The sequence below is a fragment of the Vulpes lagopus genome, chromosome 13, assembly GCF_018345385.1.
Source record: "Vulpes lagopus strain Blue_001 chromosome 13, ASM1834538v1, whole genome shotgun sequence".
NCBI classification, from domain to species: domain Eukaryota; kingdom Metazoa; phylum Chordata; class Mammalia; order Carnivora; family Canidae; genus Vulpes; species Vulpes lagopus.
The window spans coordinates 600248-613763 of NC_054836.1; the positions used below are offsets into that span (position 1 = coordinate 600248).

The following is a 13516-nucleotide window of genomic DNA, read 5'->3' on the forward strand; positions in this document are numbered from 1 at the left end:
AACTTTGACTTCCCATTATTAACATTCTCTGTTACCTGACAAGTACTAATTAGCCAGAGTAGTGCTATTCTGTTTTAATGAATACCTATTTAAAATATATTTCAAATGCAGAAAACACCTTTCATATGGCAGTAGGTAAAATATTAATATCTCATATATTGTGCATGTTTTATAGATGCACTCCACATGTTTTGGTAATTCACTGTATTGTAATCCTTTTATTTTTTTTCCAAATAAGAATTTTATATAAGAATCTTAAAGGGAAAAGATAAAAATGTATTTAAAATATAAACATCACTAATATTTAATACCATGTATTTATTTTTAAAACCTTTTTCTTGGGCAGCCCGGGTGGCTCAGCAGTTTAGTGCCGCCTTCAGCCCAGGGCCTGATCCTGGGGACCCGGGATTGAGTCTCACATCAGGCTCCCTGCATGGAGCCTGCTTCTCCCCTCTGCCTGTCTCTGCCTCCCTCCCTCCCTCCCTCCCTCTCTCTCTCTCTCTCTCTCTCTCTGTATCTCTCATGAATAAATAAAATCTTTAAAAAAAATAAAACCCTTCTTAAGATGTGCAAAATATGCTGTAAAATGAAGCAATTTACAAAGCATGAGTAGTATTGTCATATGATGGAAAATGTGCATATGAGCTTACCTACATGCATACATAGATACATACATACATATGGAAGTATATATAGATGCACACACATACATAAAAGCTGGAAAAATGCAAGGAAAAGAAATATAGCAGTGATTTTATCCAATAAAGGGACTAGGCTATGTGTGGCTTCTGAGGGAAAGGGGCAGCTTCCACTTTTCTGGTTACACCCTTCTATACCACTTGAATGTTTTTTTTTAAAACCAAGACCAAGCAAGAAGATCTTCTGGGATCCCTGGGTGGCGCAGCGGTTTGGCGCCTGCCTTTGGCCCAGGGCGCGATCCTGGAGACCTGGGATGGAGTCCCACGTCAGGCTCCCGGTGCATGGAGCCTGCTTCTCCCTCTGCCTGTGTCTCTGCCTCTCTCTCTCTCTCTGTGTGACTATCATAAATGAATGAATGAATGAAAGAAAGAAAGAAAGAAAGAAAGAAGAAAGAAAGAAAGAAAGAAAGAAAGAAAGAAAGAAAGAAAGAAAGAAGAAAAAGAAGAAGAAGATCTAAACCAAATTATTTACAAGATCTAATCTAAGTCCACACTATCTTCCTGAGGCAGGAAAAGAATACAGCTGTGGAGATAGAGTAGTATATCCACTTACTACAAGTTCTATAACAATACTTAGAATAGTATATTTGTAGGGAATTTTACAGATTATGTAATGCTTCTACACGTTTATCATTTGAGCCTTTAGGAACCCTCCGCAGTGATGGTCATTTGTAATTTTATGAAGATAGCCACTGTAAAGCTAAGGTTTGTTACAGGACTTCTCACTAAAAATAATACAAGATTTTTAGAAGATACTAATTTCTAATATCAAGTCATTATTATTTCTATATAACACCTCAACTATATACCATAATAGAACCATATAAAATCTGGCTCTTAAAAAGTAGTTCTTAATGATCATGGGTTCACAGATCTTTCTGAGAATGAGACAAGAATTACAAATGGCCTTCTCAGAGATGAAAAAATATACATTTACATACACATTTAATTGATTCAAGAATCTCTTCTGATGATCTGTACACTGCTGGGGTTCACTGGAGATCCCTGCACCCTAGGATACACCTAGAGCTACCGATTCCTACCCTACCTGAGTGGCCTAAAGCAGACCATCAGGTTACACCTATTTTTTTAGTCTATTTGCTTCTGGAACTTTGCTGAGCCATACCAACTAGATTAGAACTACATATCTCTAATTTAAAAATTAGTACCTAAAATTCCTCTAGTTATCATTTTGAGAGAAAGTCTGATGAAATGTTATAGGAGTTTTAGGAAATGAATCACAGAGCAAACACCTTATTTCCTTAAATCCTAAAGTAAGATTTTAAAATATACCAAGATTTAATAAACTTTTCACAGAAAGGAAAAATCACTATACTAATTCTCCTTTCCTTTATTCAAATTACAAATTAGGAAAAAATTAACTGGTTTACTGCTTCTTCACAGAAGCTTTAGCAAAAAAAAAAACAAAACAAAAAAACAAAACTTGAGTTTGGCACTCTATTCCCAAAATGCTTGTTAGAAGGAAAAAAAGGTAGATGTTCTGACAGTTTCCATGAAATAAATCTTTATTCTAGACTCCGCAAGACAGGTTTTATAAAAATAGTATCATTTCTCAAGTCCACTGAATTATTTATAAATGATCAGTTTCTGAAACCATTGTATGCCAGAATTATTCATAATTCTCAGCTAATCCAACATTCTTACTTTATATCTGATTAAATTTGCATCTGGAGATTATCAATGGTTACTCAAAATCCAGTAATTAACTGGAAGCCACACTCCTGGGCTCAAACCCAGTTGCCCTTTCTCTACCCTGCTTTTTCTGATTGGGGTTGCATCTAATTACAGTAAGATTAAAAAGAATCCTAACAATAACAACAGTTGCCAGATACTGAGTTCCCATGCAGTACCAGGAGTAAGTACATTTATCGTTAATCCTGACAACAATCCAGAAAAGGAGGTATTACTACTCCTATCTTACACTTTTTAAAAAGATTTTTAAAATTAATTTTTATTGATTTTAATCTAAAGTTTAATTTTTTAATCATTAAAAAATTTTTAAAGAATCTTTTAATCTTTAAAGATTAAAATTTGGGATCCCTGGGTGGCGCAGCGGTTTGGTGCCTGCCTTTGGCCCAGGGCGCGATCCTGGAGACCCGGGATCGAATCCCACATCAGGCTCCCGGTGCATGGAGCCTGCTTCTCCCTCCGCCTGTGTCTCTGCCTCTCTCTCTCTCTCTGTGACTATCATAAAAAAAAAAAAAGAAAAAAAAAAAGAATAAAGATTAAAATTTTAAAAAGGCTGAACAGAGTCAGGCATTTTGTCCCAGTTACATCTGCTGGGATTTAGACACTGACCCCCTGCTGTGTCTGGAGCATGCACTCATACTTCAGAGGCTTTGTACTTGCAAATTCGTGTTCTAGAACACTTTTACTTCACATACCTAAGGATCACTTTACTTCTTTCAAGTTTCTGCTCAAATGGCACCTTATCAGAGTCCTTCCTTCATATCTCTCTCTTCCACTACTTTTTCTCCACAGCATTGTCTGCCACTTGAAAAATTACATGTTTATCTGTTTACTATCTTTCTCCAACAGAAAGTATACTGTATAAGGACAAGAACTTTGAAGGACTCATGTTCTACTACATACCTCTAATGCCTAAATGTTACATTGAAAACATGTAAAACATGCCATTTTAACCATTTTTAAGTACATAACTCAGTGGTATTAATTACACTCACAGTATGTGCAACCATCACTACTATTGTCGCAATCTTTTCTTTACCCCAAGTAGAAATTCCTTAACCATTAATCAAAAACTCCCTATTTCCTCCCACCAACTCCAGCCCTTGGTAACCTCTAATCTACTTTTGGTCTCCATGAATTTGTCTGTTCCACATATTCACAGAGGTGGAATCATACAATAGTTGTCCTTTTGTGTTTGGCTACTTTCACTTAGTATGACGTTTTCATGGTTCATCCATGATATAGCATGTATCAGAACTTCATTCCTTTTTTATGGCTGAAGAATATTCCATTATAGGAGCATATCACATTCTTTATCCATTCATCTGCTAACGGACACTTGGGTTGTTGCCACCTTTTGACTGTTATAAATGAAGTAGTCCCCCCTCATTCATGGCTTTGCTTTCCAGTTTCAGTTCTCCACTGTCAACTGTGGGCCAGAAGCAGATGATCCTCCTGATGTACTGTCAGAGGGTCAATAGTAGCCTAACTCTACATCACAGTGCCTAAGCCATTCACCTCACTTTATCTCATCATGTATGCATTTTATCATTTCACATCATCAAAAGAAGAGTGCTATACAGCATTTTCAAAGAGAAAATGCATTCATATTAATTACAGTATATTGCTATAAATGTTCTAATGATTGTTGTCAATCTCCTACTGTGCCCAATTCATAAATTATATCTTATTATAAGCACATATGTAGAGGAAAAAACAGTGTATATAGGGTTCAGTACTATCTATGTTTTCAGGATTCCAGTGGGGGTCCTGGAACCTGTTCCCAAATATAAAAAGGGGAACTAAAAAAAAATAAAAATAAAAAAAAAATAAAAAATAAATAAAAAGGGGAACTACTATAATGCTGCAATGAACACTGGTATAATAATATCTGTTTAAGTGCTTGTTTCCAATTATTTTGTCTATATACCTAGTGGTGGGTTGCTGGGTCATTACCACGATTCTATAAAGAAATGCCAAACTGTTTTCCACAGTGGCTGTATCATTTTACACTAAGTGGACGTGGCACCTTTGTCAAAAATCAATTGCCCATAGATAAATGGGTTTATTTCTTGACCCTTAATTCTATTCTGTTGGTATTCATGTCTATCCTTGTAACAGAACAGTTCCACACCACTGATTACAGTATCTTTGTGGTCAGTTTTGAAATCATAAAGTGTGAGTCCTCTGACTGTTATTTTTTTCCTAGATTGTTTTCCTAGATTGTTCAGGGCCCCTTGAAACTCTTATGTGAATTTGAGGGTCAACCATTCCATTTCTAAAAATTGTTAGAAGTTTGACAGGCATTGCACTGAATCTATAGATCACTTTGGTTGATATTGATAGCTTAACAATACTGTCTTACTTCCCAAGAACATGGATGCCTTTCCATTTATTTAGGTCTTAATTAATTTCTTTTAACTTTCAGTGTAGAAATCTTTTACCTCATTGGTTACATATATTCATAGGATTATTATTCCTTCAGATGCTAACACATATTAAAAACTGTTTTCAGTTTCCTTTCCAGATCACTCGTTGTGGGTTTTATAGTAACAACAGATTTTTATGTGTCCATTTTGTATGCTGCATGTTGCTGAATTCATTTATTAATTCTAGTAGCTTTCTTTTGATTTTTGGGATTTTCAGATACAGAATCATGTCATCTGAGGATAGAGACAGTCATTCTCCTTTATAATTAGGCATTTTTTATTTCATTTTCTTATTTAACTACGCTGGTTAGAACTCTCAGTAGAATGTTGAAAAGCAGTGGTAAAGTAAGCATCTTTGTCTTGCTCCTAATCTCGGGGAGAAGCTTTCAGTCTTTCACCACTGAGTCTGATGTTACCTGTGGGTTTCCCATAATTGCCCTATATTGCGTTGAGCAAGTTCTCTTCTATTCCTAGTTTCTCGAGTGTTTTGATTACAAGAGTATAGGATTTTATCAAGTGCCTTTTGTGTATCAATTAAGAGGGCCACCTTTTTTTTCTTTTTTCCTTTTTCTATTAATGAGATATATAACAAGGATTGATTTTTTTTTTTTTTTGATTTTTTTTTTTTTAAATGCTGAACCAAACTATCCCAAACTCCGATAAATCTCACTTGGTCATAGTGTCTGCTCCTTTTTTTTTTTTTAAAGTATTTTTTTTTAATTTTTTTTTTTTTGTATTTATTTATGATAGTCACAGAGAGAGAGAGAGAGAGAGAGGCAGAGACACAGGCGGAGGGAGAAGCAGGCTCCATGCACCGGGAGCCTGATGTGGGATTCGATCCCGGGTCTCCAGGATCGCGCCCTGGGCCAAAGGCAGGCGCCAAACCGCTGCGCCACCCAGAGATCCCCAGTGTCTGCTCCTTTTAATATGCTATTGGGTTCATTTTGGTAGTATTTCGTTGGATTTAACAGGCATGCATTTTGAAACAATTATCAGAAAATAATACAAAAATAGTTATAGCCTATATTATTTTTAGTAAGAATTATTTTAATTAAGTGAGGAGAAAATATACATACCTTTAAGACTTTCTGTTAAATACTAAGCATTAAAATGATGTGAGCAGAAAATTGTCCCTTTCTATGTCAGTGATAAGTTTTACAACCTCTTAGGAATGTTGCAATTTTAAACCTGTAGCTTAAGTATCCTTTTTACATAGCTGCAAATATATAATGAATCTGTAAAAAAACCAAAAAAACAAAAAGCAAACAAACCAAACAAAAAAATATCTATAGGATGAATATAGCATCTATAATTTTAAATATACTCCTAAAACAAAGTAACATGAAAATAATTTACCCCTTCATAAAAAACTTTTGCACAGTCCTTTGCTAATTTTCCAAAGAATAGTACATTGACGGTGTTGGTGTCTGAATTTGAATTTTCTTGTTCTAGGAGAAAAAACACACATACAGAAAAACACTAATTAGATTCAGTTTAAGACACACAAAAGCATTGATGACAACTACATTCTAAAAACTAGTTACTTCAAAATGTAATTATGAAGAATAATTAAAATTTTTATTATAGTTCACTTTTAGTTTAATGTCAAGTATTGCAAAGATAATGCAATTATCTATTAGGTACTAAAACCAAAATTTTAACAAGCTTCAACTAGAATATATTGTATAAATTTCTATAAATATCACATTAACAGCACAAAATAACCATGTCTATTTATTTTCCGTGTTTATAATCAAAAGAAGTTGCATAATTATTGAATTTTTATACTATATATCACTCCCAAAGTAGTTCACCATTACTGAACTTCTAGTAATTTACAGCATCCATACATTGTTTTAATGTATGTAATGGGATTTTTCTGCTCCAACATGCACAAATTGAAGAGTAAAAGAATAGAGTGTGTGTAAAGACCAAACTGCCTATGATTTTGAAAATGAAATTTAATTGGAGGGGGAAAAAAGAATGTCCACAATCTTCACTCTCTAGAGGTCACCTACTATAACCAATCCAGCAGGGCCAAATGCTAAGAATTATATCATCTGAAGAAAGCCTCAATCGTATCAGCTTTCAAATATTCAACTACTCCAAGAAACTGCCATTATATCAGATTTTTATGCATCTATAGAGTATATGAAAGATCTTTCCCAAACTGACAGTCTTTTTTGTATGACTTAGAACTCTTGAATCTGCTACTGTCAGGTCAGGTGGTACTCAGCAGTGAAACAACTACCACATAACTGCCAAATGCCTCCTTTCATTTATCTCTTCAACTACTCAAAACAAGTATATACATAAAATGAAACATTAATGTTTCTCAAATCAAAAACATAGTAGTTTCTAATCAAAATATAACATACTGTTAATTTCTTAAATGATCTATCAGAAATCTATGTCTGGCCGTGATGGACTATTACAGACTAGGTTTATTCTCCAGTCTTAAAATGACTAGAAAACTAAGAAAAAATATATGAAACAACAGTTGTCAGATATCAGACCACAGGAAGTGCAGGAAAGTGATCTCTTTGAGAAGGAAAACAAGGCAATACCCCTAGCTTACTTCCTGGAGACCTTCTAGGCAGCAAAAAATGGAGCTAAAATCCAAACAAAACTCAGCAGCCTTCACTGAATTCAGAAGAGTTCAGATATGAGGATACCAAGGTGGCTAGAATTTGCAGGGCAGAGTGCCAAAAGGAGGACAGTAGCACAGGGAGTGCTCTGGTGATCTGAAGATGGGTGCCTTCAGGTCTTTGGCTGAATGGTGATCTCCAAGTGCGCGGAAGTCAAGTACCTCATGAAGATGAAGAACCACTTGAAAGGAATAGGCAAAACAATTCTGAAACGCACACAGGGCTAGGAATTGTTCTAGTTCCAACCAGACAGAATGGAATCCTCACACACAAGTCTCAAGAGTACAAGTGTCAGAAAGGTATTTCCTCAGTGAGAAGGCCAAACTAGCCTGAAAATAAAGGCTGTTCTATACCCATCCCAACAACACTCGTCAAACTGATTCCAAGAAAATTAAATGTATCCCCAAATAAAGACAAATAATATTTAAAGAATGGATAATAAATAAATCCAACACTTGCTAATATAAAATTATAAATGTTTGGTATCCAGTAAAAAAATTACCAGGAATGAACACAATGAGAAGAAATGGAAGATACTAAAAAAAATCTCAAAATGAACTTTCAGAGTTGAAAAATATAATATTAGAAGTTATAAAATAATATGTTATAAGAATATATATTAGAATAGTACACCAAATATACATCAAATAACAACATATTAATAAAAATGTTACAGAAAACTGAAAAATAGAGAAGAATCAATGAAAAGAAAAGCTGATTTTAAAGATCAATAAAATAAATATCTAGCCAGAATGATCAGGAGAAATGAGGCAGAGAACAGCCACAAATTATTAAATCAATGAAACAGGACATCCCTATAGATCCTACCAACATTAAAAGTATATCAAAGATATATTATGAGTAACTTTCTGCCAATATATTTGACAACTAAGATGAAATAAATTCCTTTGGAAACACAAACTGAAGCTTACTCAAGGAAAGAGATAAAAAAGAAAAGCTATATAACAAATGAAGACATTGAACTTAGGGTTTGAAACTTCGGAATTTTCCCATAAAGAAATTTCCAGGCACAGTTGGCTTCACTGATGAATTCTACAAACATTTCAGGAAGAAATAAAAGCAACTGTAGATAAACTTTTCCAGAAAATAGAAGAGAAGGAGGCACTTAACACCTCTTTTCAGGAGGACAGCATTACAGATACCAAAATCACTCAAAATCATTACAAAAAAAGAAAGATGGGAACAACGCTCTTCATAAATCTTAGATGTAAGAATCCTTAATCAAATATTTGTAAATCAAACCTAACAATATATCAAAAGGATGATTCGTCAGGCCTACTACCTTATCATGCTTTATTTTTCTTCAGATCACATTTCTACCTATGTTACTTACATAATTACTTACTGAATTTATTTACCCCCCTAAAATGTAAACTTCATGAAGTCAGGGGCTTTGTTTTGGTCACTGCTATATCTCTCATACCTAATGGTGTCTAATATGTAACCGGTTTTCAGTAGTTACAGAATGTTGTATTCAAAGTCTATTTCCCATTCACTGCTGCAGGCCATTCTTCAATCCAATTTCAAGCTTCAGATAAGATCTATTTTGGTCCTCAAATACATCATGGTAGCTCTTCCTAGCTTACCAGGATTATTTGAGGGTTACTAGGAAGAAGGAATAATCTTATATCACTATACCCAGGTAACAAATAACATGCTGAAAGGAATGCTTTAATAAAGTTAAGTTTGCTAAGCTGTTTAGGTCACACTAGTGTAACTAGAAATAGGGGGATCAGTTACCTATTATGAGAGTCTAGATGTAATATTAAAGGAATCTGAAGTAAAATAAAAAAAATGAGTGGGGGAAAAAGCATAGATGGTGTGGGAAAATTTAGTAAAAAAAATTTATTTCATTCTGTAGTTTTTTATACTATGGTGTGTGTATTACCCACCAGAAATCATTTTTGTATTATGGGTACATATACATATTAAGTCATCCATCTGTAGACTATAAGCAAAAGGTGAAGCAGAAATGGTCTTATTATATTGTATACCTTGTAGTGCAATCTTCAAAACAGCTGTTCTGTTGCCACCATAAGTTAAAGAAGAAATAAGTGAAAGTTTTCCCTAAAATGAGAGAAATATGGTTATACAGAAAACCCAAAAGAGCTCACAACACCAAGAGATAAGTTAAAATTGGAATAACTATTTTAAAAGCAATAAACTTTGATTAGTACTGTGTTCAAGTCACCATATTTAAGACACGAAAGTAATTTTACTGAAGAAATTTCAGAAGACTAATTATATAAATTCATAATTTAATTTTTAAACAATCATTAAATATTATCCAATTCCTCATTTTACAAATAAGATGAGCTGGCTCAACTTCAGTTTCATTTTAACCTATAAAGTTCTCCACTAAAGAAAAATGAAGAATTTGCTCCTAGAAGAAACAAATGCTAATTTAAAGAATAATTAAAAAACACAAAGTGGTAATCTCATAAATAAGGGCAGTGAAGACAAAGAAATGAACTACAGCATACATAAAGTCTTGTCCTCATTCTTCTGTAACTAACCAGGCTCTACCAATTTAAAAAGCTATTTAATCAGAGTCTCTCAGATAAGAATGAAGTATTTAATCTAGGTAGTTTCTATAATTTTTGCTGGTGCTAAAATTTAATAATCCTATGAATAAGTACATTATAGGTCTCTTTGAAAACTCCACACAGAAATAAAATGTACTTAATAAAATTTAAACATGGATCTGTAATACACATCTTCCACACTAATATTCCAGACTTTGATATAGCCAACAATAACAAAAAGCTATGTTTATATACCAATTTTACTTTTAAGATAGGAATCAAAAAAATTAAAATAAGGCTATCAGTCGTGCATGATTCCATCAAAAGTAAATAGTTTTGCTTAGGAGGTAGAAAGCTGGAAAGAATAACAAAAGGTTGGTCAATGTACACATTTCAACCTTTTCTTTTTCTTTTTGACCTTCCAGAGAATTGAAGTCAGAAGATAACCAACTAACCAGAAATCTAGGAAAAGAGAAGCACCTCCAGTAAGAGAGGGACAACAGTGAGATGAGGTCTCTCAGAAATATAAAGAAAAGGAAGATCTTTTATAGAGAGATGGGCAGTAAGTACTTGCTTACCTAATGTAAATGGCAAATGCTGCCTGACATCTGTCAGAAAATTCATCTAACATTTTTAATGAGTTACTAAAGGCCAACTGTAGGCTAGAAGACATGGAACTTGCGGGAACTGCAAACACAAATGGAATTCACACCTACTTACAAGCTCTTCTCCAAAAAGCTGACAAAGTTCAGGCCAGGAGTGAGGGCAAAGGTAGTAGCAGTTACTGTAGAAAACCCTGCCTAGACCTTCCCCATCTTTCTTTCAATACAAAGTCCTTAAACTGCCGGGAGAAGGGCAACAAACCGATGAATCTCATTAGAGCTTTGGTGAAAACCCACTTCAGAAAAAAAAAATGTTCTCCAGCTTTTCAAGGGATAAGGGGAAATAGGTATACAGGGATGAGGGCCAGAAGGACAGCTAGTGACAAGACAGAATCATGGGCTCAAAAAAAAAAAAAAAAAGACAGAATCATGGGGAAGACCTCACCCACAAGACCCAGGCCACCCAGTCTGACAAGACTGAGGCTAAGCCCGAACAAAGAACATCCACTTACCAAAAGACTAATGAGTGTCCAGTAGAAATTAATATGACCTACTGCTAGGACAGAGGATCAAGAGCTGGGAGAGAAACTTATTCACTAGAGACACAAAGAGAGGTAGGGACATAAGCAGGCTCCATGCCAAGAGCTGGATGTGGGACTCAATCCAGAAACCCTGGAATCAGGCCCTGGGTCAAAGGCAGGCGCTCAACCGCCGAGCCACTCAGGTGTCCCCTAAGAGCTAGGAGAGAAACTTGAACTGAAGGTAAGCACAAAGACCTAAAACTATAGGCAATGAGAAAAAGCCCTCTGGCCAACCAGCCAGCCTACATTCTAAATACAATGTAACTCTAAAGGATTTAAAGCTTATAGTGCACTGAAGTAACCAGAACAACAACAACAAATCCCAAATCTCAACTTCTAACTAGATTAACTCAATATACCAGACTAAATGCCTACCAGAAAGACCCACACATTTCCAGGTACAATCAAACAGGTGCTTTTGTTACTCCTGCACTTGATCCAACTGGATGAAAGCTCAAAGGAGAGTCTAGAATGATGGGAAAATGTGACATTATGGTTTCTGGAATGGGACACACAGATTTTAATAACAGAGAGTCAAAAACTCTGGCATCTAGGGAAAGATGCCTAGAACCTGGGGAGAAGTCCCTAAACCAGGGAAAGGAACTCCTTAAACATCAGGAAGTACAGGGGAAGGAAGGGATTTTAATATTTGTCTTTTATAACTATTCCAGAAGCCCTCCCCACCCCTCACTCCAAAGGAAAGGCACTAGAGCTGCTCTCATAAACTACAAGGGGCTCTGAAAGTTAACTAACTGCACCACACCCACCCCCAACCAGATGGCTCTAACCATGAGCCAAGCAGGGCATAGCCCAGCTCCTGTACCTTCCATGTAAGATACTTTCAAATGTTTCCACAATTTACAGAGTAAATGAAATGGCCAAGGCCAGATTTAACTGACTGCCCTCAAGTGGTCTCCCTGAAAACAAGGACTAAACTGAAGTACTAGAACTGAACCAGGGGCCTTACGGCTGGCAGACCATCAATCTGTGCTGCCTGACTCATCTATATCCTTTCTTGAGGGTCCTCAACAACTGTAAACTGTTTCCAAAGGGAGTATGTATGCCTTTAGCATGTGTGCTTCCTGTGTGAAAAGCAGAAATTAACCAAAAAACCTGTGATTTGCTCTTAGGGATAGTTAAAAGAAATACTCAAGTGTTTAAGGAAACACCCTGAGTTGATTATGTGGCCCTCAGGTATACACTAAGTAGGCAGTTTTACTCACAATAGAGTTATTCTATTAGAAAGGTAGTTTAGATTTTGTTCTGGTCTGTAGCTGAAGCAAGCAAAGAAAATGGAAGCTAAACTAAAGAATAAGCTTTGGAAGTTTAAGGATGACTAACAGTGAGAGACTTCCAGGGGGATTTAGGCCCCCAGAGACATGCTCTCTCAGATGGAGGAGAACTAGAGACATTCCTTTACACTGTAAATGACGTATTTACATTCAGGAGATGAGGCTTCTCTCCATCTCTCAGGAGGGGAGGGTGAAACTGGAGAGGTATCTTATATAAACTCCCAGATTCATAATTTCAAGGTTCCTTTTCTATAGTGCAAGAAATCCCCCCTACACACATGGGAAGACTTTTGATCCTCACTGTATTGCCTTGAAGGAGGAGATGGGGGATAGAAAACTGATGTAGTCATTGCTGACAGTAAAAATAATAGTTGGCCTATACTCCAGAAACTTCATGTTAGCTTTCAGGATAAAACTGAATATTAGATATTAAAAATGTATCATCTCCACTCTAAGAGTGGAGTTTTTCTAAAGTCAGTGCCTCTCAGATGGGATACAAATGCTTTTGTGCACAGTATGAACCTAAACTTTTTGGCTCCTTCTGACCAACCAAATCTACTGAACTGCAGCACCCCAACCTAGAGGTTGGATTATACACTGTTGCTTGAGAACTATTTGACCACTTGACATTTACCCAAATAAATACTTATGTTTACATAAAAAATTTGTACATTAAAGTTTATAGCTTCTTTATTCATCATTATAAAAAACTGGGAAAAATCCAAATGCTGATACACTGAGGAATGAAGAAATGGACTGTGATGGAATTCTAGTCACCAATAAAAAGGAAAAGTACTGACCAACATAACAACCTGGAAGAATCTCAAATGCATCATACTAAGTGAAAGAAGCCAGACTCAAAAGGCTTCACAGTGTAGGATTCCACTCACATGGTGTTCTTACAAGGCAAAAGCATATGGTCAGAAAATTGGTAAAAAGTGTTTGCCAGAGCCCGGGTGGCTCAGCGGTTTAGCACCTGCCTTCAGCCCAGGGTGTGATACTGGAGACCC

The 13516-nt window shown here is 35.7% G+C and overlaps 1 protein-coding gene across 8 annotated transcripts in view; it reads right to left on the reverse strand.

Annotated features, from left to right (window-relative positions):
- The window catches only part of POT1 (protection of telomeres 1), an 80503-nt gene that overhangs the window by 60547 nt on the left and 6440 nt on the right, over window positions 1-13516 (reverse strand). For 5 of the 8 annotated variants that reach the window (XM_041728038.1, XM_041728041.1, XM_041728039.1 and 2 more), the window contains exons 3-4: window positions 9501-9573; window positions 6194-6285 (exon numbers count right to left, since the gene is read on the reverse strand). In XM_041728038.1, coding sequence (XP_041583972.1) covers window positions 6194-6285; window positions 9501-9573 — 165 coding nt within the window. Of the gene's footprint in view, window positions 1-5913; window positions 6073-6193; window positions 6286-9500; window positions 9574-13516 lie in introns of all 8 variants that reach the window. The other 3 variants (XM_041728045.1, XM_041728043.1, XM_041728044.1) reach the window with 3 other exon arrangements.